Source organism: Erigeron canadensis, chromosome 3, assembly GCF_010389155.1.
Source record: "Erigeron canadensis isolate Cc75 chromosome 3, C_canadensis_v1, whole genome shotgun sequence".
NCBI lineage: Eukaryota > Viridiplantae > Streptophyta > Magnoliopsida > Asterales > Asteraceae > Erigeron > Erigeron canadensis.
In genome coordinates, this window is record NC_057763.1 from 22618993 (window position 1) to 22641253 (window position 22261).

At 37.1% G+C, this 22261-nt stretch overlaps 2 protein-coding genes and 1 long non-coding RNA gene across 3 annotated transcripts; 2 read left to right on the forward strand and 1 right to left on the reverse strand.

The window, feature by feature from the left end:
- Positions 1–14945: 14945 nt before the first annotated feature.
- Positions 14946–16000, forward strand: LOC122594446 (protein LURP-one-related 10-like). Its single transcript, XM_043766897.1, has 3 exons — positions 14946–15203; positions 15304–15537; positions 15645–16000. The coding sequence occupies exons 1-3, from the start codon at positions 14970–14972 to the stop codon at positions 15846–15848; spliced, it is 672 nt and encodes a 223-aa protein (XP_043622832.1). The 5' UTR covers positions 14946–14969; the 3' UTR covers positions 15849–16000.
- Positions 16001–16464: 464 nt separating this feature from the next.
- LOC122594683 lies at positions 16465–17585 on the reverse strand. Its single transcript, XR_006323065.1, has 3 exons — positions 17336–17585; positions 17042–17132; positions 16465–16793 (listed from the first exon to the last, which is right to left on the reverse strand). It is a non-coding gene; the product is annotated as an uncharacterized LOC122594683 (long non-coding RNA).
- Positions 17586–18060: 475 nt separating this feature from the next.
- LOC122594127 (protein LURP-one-related 10-like) lies at positions 18061–19166 on the forward strand. Its single transcript, XM_043766603.1, has 3 exons — positions 18061–18339; positions 18431–18664; positions 18810–19166. Exons 1-3 carry the CDS (start codon positions 18106–18108, stop codon positions 19011–19013), a joined length of 672 nt encoding a protein of 223 aa, XP_043622538.1. The 5' UTR covers positions 18061–18105; the 3' UTR covers positions 19014–19166.
- The last annotated feature ends 3095 nt before the right edge of the window (positions 19167–22261 follow it).

Sequence of the window (22261 nt, forward strand, 5' to 3'; positions counted from 1 at the left end):
ATCATCGGCCGTAGATTTGTTGTCTCTAGCATCACCTGTGTATGGCTGCTGACAACGACTCAGAGGGTAGAGAAGAAGAGGGAATGATTAATCGGTTGACTCAACTCTAATGGGCTGGGGTGGCCCTTGATCTTCACCAACCTCGCCTACAGAAGTTTGAGGTGGCTGCTTGCGGTTACCTTTTTTCTCGTCAGCAGCCTTTTTTGAGGCTGGCTGATGGGTGGTGGGCTCTATTGTCCTTGGGCAGTGAGGACTTCTTAACCTTAGTAGTTTGCCCTTTGATACTCGCTGCTGCTGTTTTGGGACATCAGCAGGAGGTGAAGTGGAAGAAGAAGAAATTTTTTGGTTTTTCTTGGGAGCTTTGGAGGTTGCTGGGGGATTATCAGCATACCAGCTCCAGCAGGGTTGGGTCTATATACATCAGGGTATACTGAATAAGTACCTGTTTTATTTCAGGGGAGAGCATAGCGTACTTGGAATCAAATTGTTCAGGATCACAAGCAGGAATCTTGTACACAGAGCTTGCAACCCTTGGAGAGAGAATGAATTGTGCCCCTTCAGGGAGATACTTTTCCTTCAGCTCCCTTTTGAAAATCAGTGAGAGAAAGCGAGTGAAAGGGACAGAGTTTGATCTGTTCTTGATGGTGACCTTCCCTTTTAAATCTTCAAAATTACGCTGGCAAAGTCAATGTTGCGACCATTTGCCAGCGCGTAAATCATCTGCATTTGTGCAGCAGTGGCCTGATCAAAAGAGCCACTGTTGCCACCCAGACACTGAATTACATGGGTGAACAGCAGCCTCCAAACACCAGGCAGATATTTCTTCTGTGGGTTGCTGTGCACAGGCTGTGCAAGTTCAGTGTTGGTCCCATACCCAATGGTTAACAACCATTCCTTCCATACTCCAACGGGGACCAACTCCACATATAGCTCTTCCGATTGTTTGGGAAGACGAAGAGCATCTCTCAACGATTCTACAGCGATGGAGATAGTATGTTCTCCTTTCAGTACATACCAGTGATGGTGCTACTGGCAACCTTGTAATCACATGTCCACCAAAACTCTCTAAGAAGGTGGACACACATTTCCTTTGGGTCAGAGTAATGGCCTTTCTGGCTGGGCATCCCATGATGAAATCCAACATGGAGAAGTACCCTTTTATTTTTGATGGGATCTCCACAGATCCCAGATAGTTGTTGGCCTTGATGACCAGTTTTGATGCTTGGAAGGATACTTGATTAGAAGGATTTATGCCTTCATTATCATATACCTTGGAGTTGAGAAAAGAAATGTTTTGTTGTGCAGATGAAGAAGTCATTTCGATGAAAGTGATGAAAGAAAGATTAGAAGAATGAATGTTGTAAGGAAAAAAGATTTGAGAGAATATGAAGAGTTTAGGAAAATACGAAAGATTAGTAGGAAGAAATGAACGTGAGAGAGGGTGAAGTGGAAGAGATTTGCATATATATGACATGGATATGGGTCCCATGACTGCAAAAAGTGAGTTATCGTGTGTACTCTCTTTCATACGTGGCAACAAAAAATATTATTTTGAAATAAAAGGACACTGTACCTATATACGTATGAGATGTATGATGTGACCAGATGAACCACGATTTCAACCATACTCGAGTACATACGGCGTACACAGTGTACAAGTAGCCCATTTGGGAGTAAATCGAGGTAACCGATTGGGTTTTATATAATATATTGACAAAAATACGTAGTGGAATACACTCAGACATCTAGAGGTATCCACTGAAGGGTTGTAAAAAAAATTGGTTACCAAGTTTTAATCAGCACCTTTGCAAGAAAAAGGTAGACGCTGAAGAGCATTAAACAATTTTTGGCAAATGTCAGCCATCAACGGATTTTAGACGTCTTTACCAGCAGCCGTTTGCTGCTGGACTAGATAGGGACTTTCAGCACCCTATTACTTTTGTTATGCTTTTTCCCAAAGCATCAGGGATTAACGGATTTAGAGTCTTTACCAGCAGCCGTTTGCTGCTGGACTAGATAGGGACTTTCAGCACCCTATTACTTTTGTTATGCTTTTTCCCAAAGCATCAGGGATCAACGGATTTTAGACGTCTTTACCAGCAGCCGTTTGCTGCTGGACTAGATGGAAACTTTGGCTTTCCATTGCCTTTATTTTGCTTTTTCCCAAAGCAACAGGGATCAGCGAGTAGAATGAAGAGCTCGCTGATAATTTGACTTAAGAAGTCGCTGCTCATTTTCATAAGAGGAATATGGGCAGCAAAACATGAGTGATCATGTTGAATTTGTAAAATCACCATTTAACATACCCAACCTGCTGACTAGATCCTTGAATCTCTTTTCATCTAGAGGTTTAGTGAAGATTCAGCAAGTTGATCATCAGTGGGGATGAAGTAAATTTCAACATCCCTTTAATGACATGATCACGAATGAAGTGATACCTAATGTCAATGTGTTTAGTTTTGGAATGCTGAACAGGATTATGTGTGATAGCAATAGCACTTGTGTTATCACACATAATGGGGATTTTAGAAAAATTTAGGTCATAGTCAGCAAGTTGGTTTTTCATCCAGAGGACTTGTGCACAACAACTTGCTGCAGACACATACTCTGCTTCAGCAGTGGAGATGGAAACTGTATGCTGTTTCTTACTAGACCAACTAGTCAGCCTTCCCCCCAATAGTTGACATCCTCCACTGGTACTTTTCCTACCTAACATGCAACCAGCATAGTCAGAGTCAGAGTATGCAACTAGGTCAAAAGAAGACTCCTTGGGATACCAGAGACCTAAGAGGAGGTTCCTTTGAGATATTTGAAAATACGTTTGACAGCGAGAAGATGGACTCCCTTGGGGATGCTTGATATCTTGCACACAAGCAAGTAGCAAACATAATGTCGGGACGACTCGCTGTGAGATACATTAGAGAGCCAATCATTCCACGATAGAATGTGGGATTCACATGCTTACCATCAGGGTCAGCATGAAGATTGTTAGGAGGAGACATGGGAGTTGACTTAGTAGTGATATTGACATATCAAATTTGGCCAGCATGTCTCTGATATATTTCTCTTGGTTTATGAAGATGCCATCAGTGAGCTGGTGAATTTGTAAACCAAGGAAGAAGGTTAGCTCACCCATCATACTCATTTCAAAATGAGAGGACATTAGTGAGCTAAATTTGTTGCAAAGTTTCTTATTGGAGGATCCAAATATTGTCATCGACATATATCTGTACATAGAGAACATGAACACCCTTTCTATAGATAAAAAGGGTGGAGTCTATAGATCCTCGCTGAAACTCATGAGAGAGAAGAAATTCGGAGAGAGTGTCATACCAAGCTCTGGGAGCTTGTTTAAGACCATACAATGCTTTGTAAAGACGATAGACATGGTTTGGCTTGGTTAGATCTTCAAAACCAGGTGGCTGCTCCACATAAACTTCTTCTTCGAGTTTTCCATTTAGGAAGGCACTCTTGACATCCATTTGATATACTGTGAAGTTTCGATAAGCAGCATGTGCCAGGAATAAGCGTATAGCTTCAAGTCTAGCCACTGGTGCAAAGGTTTCGTCATAGTCGACTCCTTCTTCTTGAAGGTACCCTTGAGCTACTAACCTAGCCTTGTTGCGAATGACAATACCATCTTCATCCATTTTATTCCTATAAACCCACTTAGTACCAATGGGTTCTTTGCCAGGAGGAAGAGGAACTAAGAACCAAACATGCTGTCTTTGGAATTGAGTTAGTTCTTCTTGCATGGCAGCGACCCAAGATGGGTCTACCATGGCTTCTCCAATATTCTTAGGAGTGATCATTGACAAGAAATTAACATAACGACATGTGTTTCTTGTCGCTGATCTAGTCACAACTCCCTGCTGAGGATCACCAATAATCTGGTGAGCAGGTGACTAGAAGTCCATTAAGTGAAGGAATACTTGATGAACCTTGAGGGGCAGCGAAGATGATTTGCATGGGATCAGCAGAAGGATAAGAGGAGAGATCAATGGTAATAGATGGAGCAAGAGAGGCTTGATCAGTGGAGCAATTTGACTGATTTAAGGTTTCAGTTATGGGGTCCTCAGCAGACACCATGTCTGAAGCATCATGAAACACTTCAGTAGAGTCATCTATTTGCACATCATCAGCCAGTGATCTAGGTTTGGCTGATGCTGCATGAATTGACCTTAAGATAGGCTCAACTGGCTCAATTGTATAGATATGAGCAGCAACTTGCTCTAGTTCAGGATCTGCTGAACACTCAGTGAACTGCTGTTCACGATGAGGCGAGCAAGGGGCATCAATAAGAGTGTCGATATTCTCCAGAGGGTTGAACTCATTGAAGATCTCTTCAGTGGATGATGGCTGGATATCTTTAAGAGCAGATGAGCTTTCATCAAACGTGACATGAATTGATTCATCCACTTTTTGAAGACGAGTATTGAATACCCTAAAAGCTTTGCTAATTGAAGAGTATCCAACAAAGTAACCATCATCAGCTTTAGGATCAAATTTCCCTAAATGATCCTTATTATTGAGTATAAAGACAGGACATCCAAACACATGAAAGTATTTGATTTGAGGTTTCTTTCCTCTCAAAACTTCATATGCAGTTTTGTCATGTCTTTTGACAATGAGGCATCTATTTTGGGTGTGACATGCAGTGTTAACTGCTTCAGCCCAAAATCTATTTGGAAGAGAGGACTCACTGAGCATAGTGCGTGCTGCCTCTATAAGAGTTCTATTTCTTCTTTCAGCAACACCATTTTACTCAGGAGTTCTAGTGGAAGAGAAATTTTGTGCGATCCCTGATCAGCACAAAATGTTTCAAGAGCGTGGTTTCTAAACTCAGTGCCATGATCACTTCTGAGTTCTTTGACCCTTATGCTGTTGAGATTTTCCATTTTCTTAATGAATTTGATGATCTCATCAGCAGCATCACTCTTAGAATTTAGGAAAACTGTCCAGGTATATCGTGAATATTCATCCACAATTACTAAAGTGTATTTGCTACCCTTTAGACTTTGGACATTCACTGGACCAAAAAGGTCCATGTGAAGAAGGTGAAAGCAACCCTTAACAGAGTTAGCTTGTTTAGATTTAAAGGTAGCCCTATGGCATTTGCCTTTTTCACAAGCACCACATAGTCTATCTTTTTCAAAGGAGAGAGGAGGAAGGCCACGAACAAGGTTCTTTTTGGCCAGTGAGTTTATGGTTTTGAAGTTCACATGCGACATTCGCTTGTGCCATAACCATTTAACTCAGATGCAGACTTAGCAAAGAAACAAGTCTCACTATCAGTTTTGATAGGAGTGAAGTCTACAAGATATACATCTCTTTTTCTTGGAGCAACCAAGACAACTTCCTTGTTGATATTTACTATAGTGCCTTGATGCTTATCAAGAATTACTTTGTAGTCAGCATCACATAGTTGACTTATGCTAATGAGATTATGCTTTAATCCATTACATAAGCAACTTTTGAGAATTTTATGAGGCCATTTGAGAGAAGACCATATCCTTCAGTCTGACCAGTGGAGTTATCACCAAAAACCACTGTAGGACCTGGTGCCTCAATATAGTTGTCCAGCAGGGATTTTGAGCCTGTCATGTGTTTCGAACATCCGCTGTCCAAATACCACACTCCTTTACCTAGCGAGCGCTGCATGGATGAGAAAAGGATAAGGATCTTTATTCATCCAAACCTATGTCAGCAGGATTTTCTGAAGTAAATTCAGAAGAGGAAGTAGGCTCTATAGAGAGAGCATCCACCAGAGTGAGGTGATTTCCTACTGAGACAGGGATAGGATTTTCCTCATTTGAGGGCAAGATGCTGGTTTCATTGCTATGAACGTAAGCAAAGCTGCTCACCACTTCAGGAGCACTGAATTCAATCAGCATTGAGGGTTGCCCCCATGCATTAGAAACAACCCTTTGAGAATGGGGAATTTCAATGCGCTGAGCAGCAATGTAGTCAGCAATACTTGTAGTGTGAGAGGAAGAGTCACTGATAACAGGTTCAGTAGAGAGGTTTTCACTGATCCTATTAGAAGAGGAAGATGTTTCAGCAGCTGAAGGGATTTTAGGTTCATATACAGCTGCTGGAGCATCTTTAGGACAGAATAGAACACATTCAGAAGCAACATGTCCTCTACTGTTACAGAGATAACATTTATTGTCAGAGGAATTGCCATGACTTTGAATGAGAAAATCCCTCAGTTGAGATGAAAGATCATTCACTCGCTGAGTGAGTTCATTTATTTGAGGAGAAGAGGAAGAGGAAGCCTTGCTCTTTTGCTTAGACTTGGACTTGTTTCTTTGTCTAAGCTTAGGAGGAGGCATTTGAGGAACAGGACCAAGTATGGAGTCACAATTTTGATTTTGAGAAGGCAAATGTCCTCTAATCGTGGTCCATGCTTGCTTCCTAGCAGGGTGAGAAGAGGAGGAACCCTGCTGAGGCAGATTCTCACGAATAAGAGTAGAGGATCTGACTTGACGCTTAGGAGTGATCGACCTCATTTGCCTATGAGGTAGATACTCGTTGGAAATAGAGAATTGACAGTGCTGAGAGAGCACATGTCCTCTTTGAGGAGTAATAGATCTTGTTTGTTGATGAGGCAAATATCCTCGCTGAGGTGTTATAGGTCTTACCTGCTGATGAGGGAAGTGTCCTCGCTGAGGAGTGTCCGATCTATTCAGAGAAGGTTGTTTTCCCCTTTTTGGAGTTACATGCCTTAGATTTGCTTTTGAGGGTAAGGAATGAGATACATCAGCATGTACCCCCTTTGTGGGAGGTACCCGCTGGTGTCTTTCATCAGCGAACCAGACCCTTCTATTTACTTGATCTAACTTAGTACGAGAAGGTTCAAGTTGAGATTTAGCACCAGAATTTTGATGACTGACATGATGGTCCTGCTGAGGGATCCCATAGTCATATGGAGCAGCAATGGTGCTTCTTTTAAAAGGCTCAGCACCTTTTAAAATTAGAGGCTGAGGAGTAATAGGTACATACCCATCACTTGAGATATCTCCTTTGAAGGTTATTGGAGGAGAATTTTGCACTCTCCCTTCATGTGGCAGCATGCCAACAATAGGGAGATGGGAGAACATGTGAGATGTACTGGTAGAAGTATTGGTACGTTTAGCATTTATAGAAGAGGGATCACAAGAGGATGCTGAAGTATTGGTGTCTATCTCAGAGTGATAGTCATTTTGTCCTTTGACAAAATACTTCTTCATTTCATCCAGTGAGTTGGAAGTCGAACAAGGTGGAGGAAGGGATACTTCAGGTTTTACATCATTTTTAAAGGAGTCAGCAATGGAGGCAGCAGCATCAAAATTGCCACCAATAACTGCTTGTACTTGAGCAGGAACTTGTTCGCTCAAGCATTGATGATGAAATTTTGAAGCCTTTGACCAGGAGGTCACAATTTTCTTTAGATTTGAAACTTCAGCCTTGAGAGATTCATTCTTAAGTTGAAGTTTTTGAGTCATCAACTCATGAGATTGAAGTTCAACATGAACATTTTTCAACTTCATAAGTTTTTCAGATTTTTCACTCAACTCTGCTCCAGCAGAGTTAAGTTTCGATTGAAGTTCAGCACGTAGACTTTCTACGAACTGAAGATCACAAGACAAAGACTCGATGATTTTGGTCTTGTCTTGATTTGAAGAGGAGAGAAGAGAGTGTACCTTTTTAACAGTGACGTTCACCCACTGACTTGAGGAGACTTGATCCTTGGTCAGAGCATCACTGTCAGCAAGTGCCATAAGGCACATAGCATCAACATAATCGTCGTCATCAGAATCATCTGAATCAGCCCAATCATGTTCCTCAGCAATCAGTCCTTTTGCTGGGACTTTATCCTCTGTTTCAGCAACCTTGGCCTTCAGCTGATAATATTTGTTCCTATAATCATCAGCAGATTTGGGAGGATTAGTTTTGGAGGTAGCAGAATTGGGCAGGGAGACTCTACACTCCTTCTGATAGTGACCTTTCCTGCCACACCTCCAACATTCTTCCTGTGATTTATCAACAGGAGTTTTGAGGGGAGTAATCATTTTTCGATTATTCCACCTTTTAGAGTATTTTCTTCCAGCAACCAGGGCAAAGCCCATGAAGTCATTAAACATTTCTTGTTTTTCTTCATCATCCAGCTCACTAATGAGAGTCTGAATTGATGCTGGAAGATTAGAGGTACTGGCACCATCATAGAGATCGATGGGTTCAGTAGAGACGAGAGCAACAGGGTCAGAAATAGGATGAGAAGGAATACTGACTGTAGAAGAGGAAGAGCCAGCATGCCTTTTGGCATCAGCAGAAGCTCGAATATTTTGAGCCAATGCTCTTTCTTCAAATTGAAGAGTACCAAAAAGTTCTTCAAGATCAAAGTCTTGGATTTTCTTCGTTGTACGAAGAGTTTGTCTTAAGTTTTGCCACTTAAGAGGAAGAGAATCAATGAATTTGTGACATACCTCAAAGTTATCATGGGTAATGCCAACATTTGTCATATCATTGAGCAACCCTTTAAAGCGAGTGTAGGTGCTCTCAAGACTTTCATCGGGAAGAGAGAAGAAATTTTCATAAGCTCTTTTTAAATCAATTTTCTTGATTTTAATGAGGTCAACAGAGCCTTCATAGGTGCTGACCAGTCTATCCCAAACTTTCTTTGAGGAGGGATACTTGATGACCAGTTTCATGATTTCAGTAGGAAGAGTTACTATAATCATGTTTTTAAGTCTGGCATCAAGATTTACCAGCTTTCTTTCTTCATCAGTCCATTGAACCTCTGGTTTAACCAGGTCAGTGACAATTTCAGGAGCTTCAGGTGTAGCTCCTGGAGTCCTTTGGACGTACATCGGCACATATGGACCCTCATTTAATATGGTCATTAAATAGGGCTCCACACCAGCAATGTGAAGAAGCATTCTCTCCTTCCAAGACCCAAAATCTTTGGGCTCGAATTTAGGAGGTGTTGACACGTAACCAAAGTCACGTGTGTTCACAAGGCTGGGAACAGAAGACATAGTTCTTGTTAAAAAGTAATTTAAGAGAGAACAAAAAAATTTTTTTTTTTTTTTGTTTGTTTTTTTTTTGTTTAAATGTAAACAAAAGAGGGCAAACAGATCTTGTTCCAATGAATTAGGAACGGTGGCTCTGATACCACTTGATGGTCCACGAATGCACAACTAATGTTTAATTTAGTATACGAGAAAGAAAGTAATCAAGAAGGTAAGTAAATAACAAGAACAATGTTCAGTTCAATTGTAATACATCAATGCAAGGATAATCATATGTATCATTGATTAAACGATGAATACATGGTTGATCTTACACTTGACTTACACGAATACAAAAGAACAAAGATAATTGCTAAGTCTAGACAGATAAGAAAAACTTAAGCAATTACAAGTGATACACACTTTTAGACGGCCAGACGCACTCGACACAATGTGGCTGTGTTGCTTTATATAGGGGAAGACTTGAATCAACACAGCCTGCTTTGATTGTGACTTGATGGTGGTTGTCGACTTCCAATTGGCTCATGGTACTTGAATCATGTGCCTATTGTCTTCTATACCAAAACGGGTAAGAGAGAGAGAACTCTTGTTTTGGTCCCAACATGTACATTTACCAATCTGGGCAAATTACAGTTAGTTAACCACCATGTGACCTTTTTGTCTTTACGTAGTTTGAATATTTCCCGCCAAGACAACCTTAGGTCAGCATGCATCCCGCTGAAGACGTCTCTTCATCTGCTGACAACTTGTTAGGAGACTTGCTGACGACACATGTCAATTTTCAAGTCTCCTTCAGCGAATCCCAGACTTAACACAATTAACAAATCCAATACTCAGATGGTAATTCTCCCCCTGAACAATAACATCCAAATTAAGCTCCAAGCAATATTATCATGTCAAACATCATCACTTCAAAGTAATACAGACATCATTGCCTCCTCATGCAACTCGGATATCATTACTCCAGACATTATGCAAAATAACATCGCTCAATCTATTTTGATCTTCAAGCTTAACCGACATATGATAAAGAAGTTGAATCTCCAACAATCAGCATCGAATTTAATCAGCTCTCACAACGATAAGAAATTCTGTAACTTGAATTTCAGATATGCAGCACTCACAAGATCTGTCTTCAACCAATAATGTCTGACTTTGTTTTATCTTCATGAATCCACCAATCACCTGAAGTCTTTCATATCAACTCTCCCCCTCAAGGTAAGCATCTCCAAAATACATAGAGAACCACTTAATCTGCAACCTCTTCACTAGTCACCGGATTAATCATCTCTACATCATTGGCATTAAATAAAGGTTTGATTTTCAATTACTCGGCTACAAATGATTAACTTTATCACAAAGGCTTTTCAACAAAATCCCAAACACATGTTAAGCAAAAATCATGAACAGTTTACTCGGATTTTCAATCACGGTCTTCAATCTTCATCTGATTCATTTGAATCACCTAATCTTAAATCATGCGCTTTTGATCCAAAAACTAGGTCGAACACATGTCGCACAGATTCAAAACCAAAAAGATACCATGACTAAACCCTGTCGAAACACCATGATCTTTATTGCTACGAACATCCAAGAATTTTGCATAGAAAACATGGAAGCTTTAAATTTTTATCCCCCTTTTTTCTCTACAAAATTCTTAAAACAGCCTATATGTTTGTTTTTGGTTTCAACACATCTCCCAATGTCATCTTCATCCCACGGTTGTTCACATATGCAATCCATAGATAACACAGTAGCTCATTGCCGAAATAACATCATGACACAATTGTTCACATATACAATCAAGAGATAACCATGTAGCTCCTTGCCAAAACAACATCATGACACAATTGTTCACATATACAATCAAGAGATAACCAAGTAGCTCCTTTCCAAAACAACCTTTTTGGCCTGGTCTTGAATTCCTTATAAGATTTCTCAAAATCTTCTATAAAGGATAGAACTCTTGCCACCATTGATTCGAGTTGTCTAAATTTAGAACCTAAAGTTGATCTAGTTTTCAAGTCTAATGCTTTATTACAGAAATTAAACCAAAACTCAAAGAGTTTACAAGTTCAATATTCCAATAAGCTTAGGCCAAAACTAAATCAAGATTACCAGTTCTTTGAACACAAAATACCAGAAGGTTGGTCGAGCTAGTAAGAGGTCAAGGTCGAGCTTGAGGTCGAGCTCGACTTGGTCAAGGTCAAGTGATGTTCCCATAACCATTGGAAAGTAGACTCATTTACAAATTCGTGGCCGCTTGAATCGTCAAAAACGGAGTTACGGTTTGAAAGTTATGGTCAAAACAAAATTAGGTCAAGTTTTACTAGTATTGGTCGAGCTTGAGGTCGAGTTTGGGTGTGGTCGAGCTTGCTGGAAGGAGCGTGGTCAAGCTAGGAGAATGGTGGTCGAGCTAGGAGGTCGAGCTCGAGCTAGGAGGGTGTTCGAGCTCGAGCTAGAAAAACGGTCTAGGTCGAGCTCTACAAGGTCGAGGTCGAGCTTGGGAGGTCTAGGTCGAGCTTGGGAGGTCTAGCTAGTGTTTGGACGAGCTAGGGTTAGGTCGAGGTTGAGCTTGGAGAGAGGTCGAGCTTGGAGTGAGGTCAAGCTCGACCTTGGAGCGTGTTCGAGGTCGAGTTTGGCTTGTTCTTGAGCGAAAGGACGTATCAAGCTTGTTTTCACCAAAAAACTTTGAAGAATTGAATTGAACCACCTTTATTGTTGTTGATACCTTAATCCCGAACCAAAAGAATAACTCCGTTGGCTCTGATACCACTTGTAAGTCCCTCTGCCACTGGATCTAACAAGATTAAGTATATAATGTATAAGTGCGGAAAATCTTATATAAAAGCAATCAACACAATATATCAATACGAACACGAATATGAAGATAAACTTGAACCGTATATTACTTCAGTAAATGCAATTACAAGTGACACACCAGGTTCGAAGTGTGAAAATATGAAAGAAAACAAAAAGCTAGAAGATTGAAGATTAACCTTAAACATAAGGTTAATCTCTATTTATACTAAACATAATGGACTTAAACGGACCTCGAACTTCACAGACCCAAGCCCAAACTCGACTTGGAGCTCGACTTGGTCAATGGTCGAGGTTGACCTGGTCAATGGTCTAGTTTGACTGGTCAAAGGTCGAGGTTGACTGGTCAAAGTTTGAGGTTGACTTTATTATACGCTAAAACTTAACGTTTATTACAAGTACATATTTAATAGACTCAAGACAAACTTCTATAATGATGTTGTCACCCGGAAATGCACCAACACCAACCTTTCCGAAATCTGTGCCTAACGTTCCTAAGACTCCTACAGTCCCTCGATACAACACTTGTCGATTTTTTAAGGATCCTAATACCAAAACCGCTCGATTTAGAGATCAATATGGTTGGTTTTCACATATGCCACCAAAGTCCAAACCTCAAACTCCAACTCCCACCTTCAAATCACCATTGTTTCCACAAAAACTATTTTTAAATGAAACCCCATTGTGGAATTTAGTCTATGTGGATCAAATTGACACAACTTACCATTATTTCTCGAAAGTATGTAAGAATTTTGGACCCATACTAAAATGGGTTCCCAAAATTCTCTTAAAGTAAGTTGTTGTGGAAATGGCTTGTACACATTTCAGTGTACAACCCGTTCAAAATCTGTTTTGTTCAATACTAAAACTTCATAATAAACCTTTCCATTCACCTTTTGTGTTAACTATTACTGATACATGATGAACGTGGTTCTTACATTCATCATGAGGGGGAGAGATAGCAATAGAATGATTGAAGATATTGTTCATTTAAGGGGGAGCACAATGAAAGTTTTGAAGTTTAATTCTTTGCTCTGAAGACTATGCTCAGATTGAGGGGGAGAAAAAGGTTTAAAGATTGATTATCCTTTTTGAAGGGAGGCATAATGGATTGCCCATCTGAGGGGAGCACAATGCATAAGTTAATTCGTTGTTTTGAAGATTATACTCAACTTGAGGGGGAGCTAAATGACAAATCATTTTTGGATCTTTTAGTATGTTTTTATTGTATATATTTTAAATAGAGTCATTGATTGAGGGGGAGCAAGATTTTGAGAAGTGTTTGTACATATGACAAGTTGGGGGAGCTAAAGTGATAAATCATTTAATACCAAATCTACACTAAAAGTCAAGCCAAGCTTCCGCACTTCACACCAAGCCTAACTTCCGCATTTATACCAAGCTTCCACATTTTACAAGAAACTCAAGTTTTCGCATCCACAAAATGTTTAAAGTTCCATCACCAAGTTTTAAAGATCGATGACGATGCACCATTTACAATTCAACACCAAGGGGGAGATTGTTAGCTTTATATTTTAGTTGTGTCGAATTGTAATTATCCAAGTGTGGAAGGGGTATTAGTGAAATTAGGATAATGTATAAATACCCCTTCCCACCTCCTTTGTACTTCTTCCTTTCACCCATTTTATATACATATGCATATTGAAATATCTATCTAATCTACCTTTAATCATTTAATTCCCACACAAATCATGATGAAAAACATGTTAAAAACAGAGTTCTAACGATTACAAGATGTTACCACAATATGCAACTTACAATTTCTCAAGGTTGAATTATTGTGATCATAAGGGTGGAGGGTGTCATGATACACCAAACCACACTAACACATACTATCCACCAATGCCAATTCATTTACACCCATCAACCTAAAATTTTATCAATTTTTACAAGGTGTCATGATAAAATCATACAAACCTACCATTTAATCTTTTTATATGTATATATATATACATATTTATATAACTATAATAAACAAAAATAATAAACAACATAAAACAATTATCTACGTAAAACATAATATTAAAACATATAACTTCATTATTAAAACTAAAAAGTACGTAGTTCATTATCAAAAGTTTTAATAAAAGACAATCGCGAATACATGTCTAAAAACGGGTTGAGGTGGAGAGGCCCTTCCACGACCGTTTGATTGGATTGAAATTCCTTTTTGCTTTCCTTGGATCCATGTATAAATTCTTGTAGAATCAAAAGGTCTATGAAATATCGTTGTATAAAATGTTAAATTTGAAAGAGAAATTGGGGGTAAAATATATTATATGATTTTATAGAGAACAATATATAAAAAGGATCGAAATTTTATTATTTATGGCATGCTTGCATGCGCAAACTGTAACATTCAAATTTTATTAACACCCACAGTCCTTCTAATTATAACCTTTCACACATGATTAGACTTAAGTTGAGGTTAAATATTGATGTGAACGGTTTTATTGGTTTTGCTAGTTAAATTTCCATTATATTTAATAAAATTATATAAAATTATAAAGTTTAGTTAGCATACACATCACGATTTGACCATATTGTAAGTAAAACTATTGATCAATTAGTGTATTAGTTGCACATACGTTCAAACTTATCCGCTTAAGATGAAATATATATAATTTTTTGGTCTACATCACGATTTGACAGATTGTAATTAAACTATTCATTTGCTTAATATCATATTAATTAAGCCACTTTCCTACTCTCAAAAACATCACTGATGGAAGGTAAATCACGTAGCATGATGATTAAAGGAAAACAGGGTGGTACGTATTATAGGATTGAGATCGTCTAAAGTTAATATCAATAAAGTTGATGATCTTGACCACTGAATTAAATCAACGGTAAAGATTTAAAGACGATTTTTGAACTTTTGACCCTTGATTTTAATCTAAGGGTCAAGAAGCCTTCAACTTTACTATTATTGTACTATATACACATAATTACTTTGCTAATCTTGGACTTTATCCAAGTAATGTCGTGTTGACAAAGTCTTTAACATAGAAAGAATATTTGGTCAACAATCTGTTCTTGTATTTAAAAGCCTTTCAACAATTTGATGGTCCATCCAAACAACTAACTATTTGTGTGTGTGTGTGTGTTGTTACAATGTCTCAACCAGATGTTCCACCAGTCTTACATCCAGTTTCTGTTATAGGACATGAGTTTATTGCACCATACCCACTTGAAATTAAAGTCGAAAAACATTCCAAGGAAAGCCTTGTAATCACAGACATTAACAACAAAATAATTCTGAAAGTCAAACCATGCGACTCAAGCTTCCATCGTCAGCGGTTATTGCTAGACGCTAATGACAGGCCCATCGTCAAGCTACGGGAAAAGGTGATTATAAGTTTCTAGCTAGCTGCTTTTGTAAGTACTTATGTAGTTCTAGTTTTTGTTGCTATTTTTGATACTGAAATGGGCTATGTTATATTTCCAGAATTTGAGTGAACATAAACGATGGAACATATTTAGAGGTGAAAGTAAAGCCAATTCAGATATGATATTCAGCACAAAAAAAGAGCACACGACTCAGACTAATATAGTATGCGTAAACGTGTACATGGCAAACAAAATTAATAGCAAGGGTGATTGTGATTTCCTGGTCAAAGGAAACTGGTCTAAGAGAAGTTGCACTGTCTATATGGGAGATTCTTCAACATCAATAGCCCAAGTAATTTCAACTCTTTTTCAATTCCGTTATCAAAAATTTTATTACTTTAAATCGTGTGTATTATGCTAGAAATGGAAATATTTAATGTTACGTACTTATTCTTGTAGATGAACGCAGTGCAATCGTTGGAGAAGAAAAAGATGGAAAAGGACAAGTTCATGGTAACCATTGGTCCGAATGTGGATTATGCATTTGTGGTCGCACTTTTCGTCATACTTGATGCTATGAAAAACTCTGATACAAAAGAAGTTGTGGCTGGTGAAGTAGTGGGAGGTGTGGGTGATGTTCTTGGTGCCATAATTTCCTCTTAGTCATGTTAATTCCATTTTCTATCTGTAAGATATCATCTTTTGAATTGTTGTGCCGGTTTTAATTTTACGGGTATCAAAAGCATTTATAGAGTAGATCATTATAGTCCATTAATATAAAGCTAGATCATGTATAATTATTCCTTTTTTAGTTATTTTAGTTTGTTTATCTTGTTAAATTACAACTGGCTACATTTTATTCAAGTTGTTAGATCTGTCTTAACCCGAATGTGCAATTTTCATACTAATAACACTAGTTCTTACCGGGTTCAAGAATGTCAAACAGAGTAGCCTTAATCTCGGTGGTATATATATCAACTAAAACTACTTATTTTGATTATTATTGTAGCACTTAGTTTATGATTTTATATCATTGAACTAACAAAACTCGATATCAAAAGTGAATTGTTGATAGGCATCTCATTAAGCACATGGTCAATGGATGAACACGCTTCACTCAGATGTTTAACCTGTCTTAAGTGCATTAAGAGTTGCTTCCTTTTCAGCAATGAGATCATTACCAAACTTAATAAAATACTTAATGTCAACCCAATATTAACTGTTCACCGATTATTCAACTTTCGGAAAAATAAAATAAAATAAAAAACAGTTAGTCAAAATGGGTTGAAAAGGCATCAACTGACACATACATTAATCTACTTAGAACACAATATATGTGAAGATCATTAACTTTAACTATACATTTTAGTCACTTTTAAACCATAAAAGCCTTCAATCACACTTTGAAGATGATTATAAGTGCAGACGGGACATATGAGGTGACATTCATCATATAATACGAGTACTATCTTTTATCTTATGGAATTTACCAAGAACTATTGAGATCCATAAGGAATAGTTCCAGTTTCTTCACTTCTTCAGTAATGGCTTTAACAAATTCTTGTAACCGGTAACTTGGACCTTGGCAGCAGCTCTCGAAAACACGACCTAGATAAACAAGTTGCAAAATGCAGATTAATTGTGAGCAAGATTCTACTTAACTAGTTTAAGAATTGAAGTTTTTATAAAATTGATGTTGGTGTATGTAAGCCGGTCATGTAACCTCTTCAAGTAGTTAAAGATGCACTGGTGATGTAGTATAAATGATATCGTGTTCTTAAAATATCCAAAAGAAGCTACAAATTATCTAATAATATAGTTTACTGTTTTGAGCTGGATCTGTTTGAAGCCATTACCTAACCCACCCGTTTTGCCACTTCTACTGTCTTGAACTTGTTAAGAAATTATGTTAAGCTGAACTTGGTAGAGAACACTGGTCTTTCTTTCCTGAAATAACCAACAATGCATCAACCTTTTTGAATGAATCTGCTGGAACCACCAATCATATCGAGAGTAATATAGCATTATCTTTAAAAAATCACACCTGAAACTTTTGATGTTTTATTTATTAGATTGGATTTGAATTAGTAGCTAAAACAGATTTTGGAAACTTTTATTGGATTGGATTTGGACAATAGGAAAGTGCTTACATATATGACATGTGCGTTGTGCACACATTAAGTTTGGCAGGATTTTGTGTTTTGAAGATGTTACCGAACCAGCCCAAGGACAGTATTTTCAAAAAATCAAGGCCCATGCACTGGCCCAGAATATGTCGGGTTGTATTGGTGTCAAGCTATATTTAGGTCGGCTTATAGGCTTACTGGGTCGGCCCTTATTCGGATCACCCCTGTATGTAGAAAATAACTTATGTATTTTGGCTCAGGTTTGAGCGTTTATTACGCTCAAATTGCAAGTATCAAAGTTCAACTTGGATACCAACTCGATCTAAGAAGCAAAGTCCGAGTTGGACTCTTCTAGTTGTCAACTTGGACTTTGCAAGCCACACATGGTAGTCATCGATCATTTCTTCGACTTCCATGATTCAAGACGGAATTTTAGTCTAACCATCCATCCAACAGTTATCAAACGATTTGACAGAAATATAGTAGACTATTCATTTAGTGTATTGATTATATGGTCAAGAACCACAAGGGAAATTAGGAAATTAATAGGAAGTAGCGAAACATCGAATAAATCATATATCAGTCAAATATATATAACAGCTAAATTTCTTCAAAAAATGGACATGTGGCATCAGTTAAAGTCACAATTTTGTCCAAGTTTCGTGTTATACTTTGAGTTGACAAAGTCTTTGACATAGAAAGAAATTTAAGTCAAAAATCTTATCTTTTAAAAGCCTTTCTACAAGTCAGATGGTATTTTAAAACACATATCTGTGTATGTTTGTGTTTTTACAATGGCTCAACCAGATGTTCCATTAATCTTACCTCCGGTTTCTGTTATCGGGCATGAGTTTATTGCGCCATACCCACTTGAAACTAAATTCGAAAAATATTCAAAAGAAAGCCTTGTAATCACAGATATTAACAACAAAATAATTCTGAAAGTTAAACCATGTGACTCAAGCTTCCATCGTCAGCGGCTGTTGCTAGACGCTGATGACAGACCCATCGTTAAGCTACGAGAAAAGGTGGTTTTTAAGTTTTTAAATCTTGTATAGTTATATTTTTTCGTTGCAAATGATATTAATAATGGACTATATAGCTGTGTTATATTTCCAGAATATGAGTGAACATAAACAATGGAATGTATATAGGGGTGAAAGTAAAGCCGATGCAGATACGATATTTAGCGCGAAAAAAGAGCACGCATTGCAGTCTAAAAAAATATGTGTAAACGTGTTCATGGCAAACAAAAGTAATAGCAAGGGTGAGTATGATTTCCGGGTCAAAGGAAACTGGTCTAAGAGAAGTTGCACTGTTTATATGGGAGATTCTTCAACATCAATAGCCCAAGTAATTTTCATTCTTTTCTTTCTTTAAATAGTAGGCTAATTTTTTTTTTTAATGTACATAGCTGATCAATGAAAGTTTTATGACTTTATTTTGTGTATATTAATATCCACAAAATGGAGATATTTAATGTTACTTACTCTTATAGATGAACTCAGTGCAATCTTTGGAGACGAAAAAGGTGGAAAAGGACAAGTTCACGGTAACTATTAGTCCGAACGTGGATTATGTATTTGTGGTCGCACTTATCGCCATTATTGATGCTATGAAAAACTCCGATACAAAAGAAGTTTTGGCTGGGGGAGTTGGGGGAGGCCTGGGTGAGGCTATTGGTACCATGATTGTCTCTTAGTTTTAGATCCATTTTATATCTGGAATTCATAATATGCTTGAATATATCATCTCTTAACTTGTTGTGGCGCTTTTATGTTACGTGGTATCAAAAGCGTTTAGGATCATATATTATATATCATGCATAGTACAATTATTCTTCTTCTTCTAGTTATTGAATGTGTTTACTTATCTTGCTAATTATAAATTATTACAACTTCATCTCCACATTTTATTAAGTTGTTAGAACTGTCTTAACTATCACTATGGACGTGAACATCGATGATGCGTTCTAACTTAGCCAATATACAAACACTCATGTTAGATTTTGAGGTATTACTTTCCCTTCGATGGTGCTTAGAATGCTGGAAAGTTATAAGGAGAAATTTCCTTCGGAGTGCCTTCACAAACGAGAAGAACTGAAACGTGCTTGGTTATCTCAAGCAAAATGGAGGTTTCAGCATTGGGATGCTTCTAGCTAACAATCTTTCCATGATTTACAGATGGTGTTCGCGATTTCACATATAACCAAATGCCCGTAGAAGTCTGCACAGGTCCAACCTGTCCTGTTTTTAAAATCATTGATTAATAATTATTTCTAATAGCAACATTTTCATCTAGAAAAAACTACTAATAACACTAGTTCTCACTAAGTTCAAGAATATCAAATAGAGTAGTCTTAATCTTACTGGTATATAAAATACAACTATTTATTATGATTACTACTGCCAATCCAATATTACCTTTAGTCACAAGGAGTTAAAAAGGCGTCGACTTACACAGTGACACATACATTAGATCTACTTAATTAGAACACGATAAATCAGAACCCTGAGAACTACTAAAAAACCATTTCTAAAGGCTTAGCCTTTAGAGTTTAGAGTTACGCCCGTACCGTATCCAACCGCCACTATTTGCTTGGATCGCCGCCCATCAAAACTATCCGGTGACAACTCCTTTAGAACGGATAAGGGCAACGCCCATACCGTATCCATACGTTTTCAACACACAACTCTTATGTTTTTTTACCAAAAAAAATAATAATAAATTTTAAATTGTTTTTTTGGAATCGGTTTTTGTTAAAACAAAATTAAAAAAATGTTACACGTTAATAGAGTTAGGGAGTCAGTTGTAATAATTGAGAAACTCAGGATTAGTTTAGTAACATTTCAATAGTTTTGTTAGTTAGGTGGGAAAGTTTGTTACTCAAATATTGTGTATAAATACCGATTAATTGTGACAACCGTCAAATTTCAAGTCTATTATAATTAGAAAATAAATTATTAGATGCATCCATTTAAATAAATATAAATTATATGTGCACACATTTTTAGCATGAACCTATTTAGTCCAAATACTAATTGAACACATTATATGTCAATAAGTCACAAACACTTTAGCCATTGACATATACCACACATGTTAACATGTTAATTTCTTTGCATAAGAAATATTACTAGACCTTAAACAACGAAATTATTTTAAAAGTAGCTTACATGCTGACTTTTATAAATGTGACAATATTAGTACTAGGGTACAAAAAGAATAAATGATTTATACAAATATATAATAATACAATGGATAACAATGACCACTCAACCTACTAATCTACTAGTCTATAAGTCTATAAACCTGCGGCCCATCCTTCTACCCATACGGACCCAAAGCCACATACTCATTTTGAGGCTAAATATGAAGTGTTAATGTTGTAAATGTAAATATTTGACATATCCACCAGTTGCATGAATGTTTATTTTCACTTGTTTTAAATATACAACTAGACACAATGCATACATATAAAATTTACATAAATTAAAAACCCAATCAAACTAGTCTATATACATCAAAAATTTCGGCCCATCACCCTACTCAAAACCATACCCACTTCAAAGAAATAAAATGACCAGCTTATATGTATATGTATATGCATTATATGTGGTCCCCTTTTTATTTACCTTACCCCACTAGTAAGAAACCAAAGCACATACAGCAAAATCATGTATCTTTCCCTGTATTCATAGTTCGAGAACCACCACCACCTGACCACCACGACACCTCGTCGGAAAAACATACTACACCAAAAACACCACTTGAATCATTCCCAACATCACTATTTTTAAAGTTACTTATAGTTATAGCCAAACCCACTTAAAAATAATAACAATAACAATAACAATAATAATAATATTAAAAATTTCGTTTACGTAGAAATGAAGGACACGTTTAAGAACCGTCGAGATTTCCAAATCAGAACAACATGCAAAGTCCATTTTTACTACTCACCAAATATAATATTTTTATATAAATATGTGATTATCATTATAATATAAATTAACAAAAATCTTTATCATATATTTTAATATATTTAAACAATAGTAAAATATATTATGTATATCTAACATTTCGACTAGTTATAATTACGGAGGTATCGAATTTTATTTTTATTTTTTTGACTTGGGTGATGAAATCTTTTCAAACTAATAACTTTTACTAATATATATTATTAAGATGAAATACGTATTTGTTTGTGTATTAGGTTAACGTCACGCTTCAGGTATCTTTTGCATTTTATCACATTCACTACTTCCCACGGTGAGTTTTCATAGCCCCATTTTACTTATTTATTTTTGGGGTGAAATTCATGCTCTTTACTTTTACGATGAACGCAAGTACTTTAAAAACCGTATACATAGATTGTACTAAGTTGCATTGTTCACTTAAGGCCTCACCATCATGAAATGATTAGTTATGGACTTAAACGTAGATATATTGAATAGTACTTATTGGGATTGACACTCCCCATCCGGGTTGGTAGCTCCAACTTGACCTGCATGGTCGAACGGATGTTATATATATTTGGAAAACTTGAGTACTCTGAACAAGTACTTACTTGAGGCACACCACTGTCGAGTTTCGTTTCGTGAGCTTAGTTCAATGTATACGTACTTTTCTTTAGCATTGTAATTAGACAATGGTTACGTAAATTCTTGTGGTTCATGATACTTACTTTTATATAAAAACCTATGTAACTCACCAACTTTATGTTGACACTCTTTAGCATGTATTTCAGGTAATTAGACGAATTGCTATGACTTGGAAAACTTTCTTTTTGCATGCATTATGGGAAGCTTGCCTCATATCTCAGACCTTAGGAATTGACTTATCAATTTTCTAAAGTCTCTATCTTTATTATATTGTTTAATAATAATCTGATGTTGGATAGTTCATTGTTTGTTAAGTTTTGTAGACGACATCTAGTATGGGACTTAA

What these genes read in the sequence shown, in the direction of transcription:
- LOC122594446 (XM_043766897.1), top strand. Translation starts at nt 14,970, where the DNA reads ATGTCTCAACCAGATGTTCCACCAGTCTTACATCCAGTTTCTGTTATA. An exon ending in TCGTCAAGCTACGGGAAAAG is followed by an intron (nt 15,204 to 15,303) that starts GTGATTATAAGT and finishes TTATATTTCCAG; the next exon opens with AATTTGAGTGAACATAAACG. An exon ending in CTTCAACATCAATAGCCCAA is followed by an intron (nt 15,538 to 15,644) that starts GTAATTTCAACT and finishes TTATTCTTGTAG; the next exon opens with ATGAACGCAGTGCAATCGTT.
- LOC122594127 (XM_043766603.1), top strand. Translation starts at nt 18,106, where the DNA reads ATGGCTCAACCAGATGTTCCATTAATCTTACCTCCGGTTTCTGTTATC. An exon ending in TCGTTAAGCTACGAGAAAAG is followed by an intron (nt 18,340 to 18,430) that starts GTGGTTTTTAAG and finishes TTATATTTCCAG; the next exon opens with AATATGAGTGAACATAAACA. An exon ending in CTTCAACATCAATAGCCCAA is followed by an intron (nt 18,665 to 18,809) that starts GTAATTTTCATT and finishes TTACTCTTATAG; the next exon opens with ATGAACTCAGTGCAATCTTT.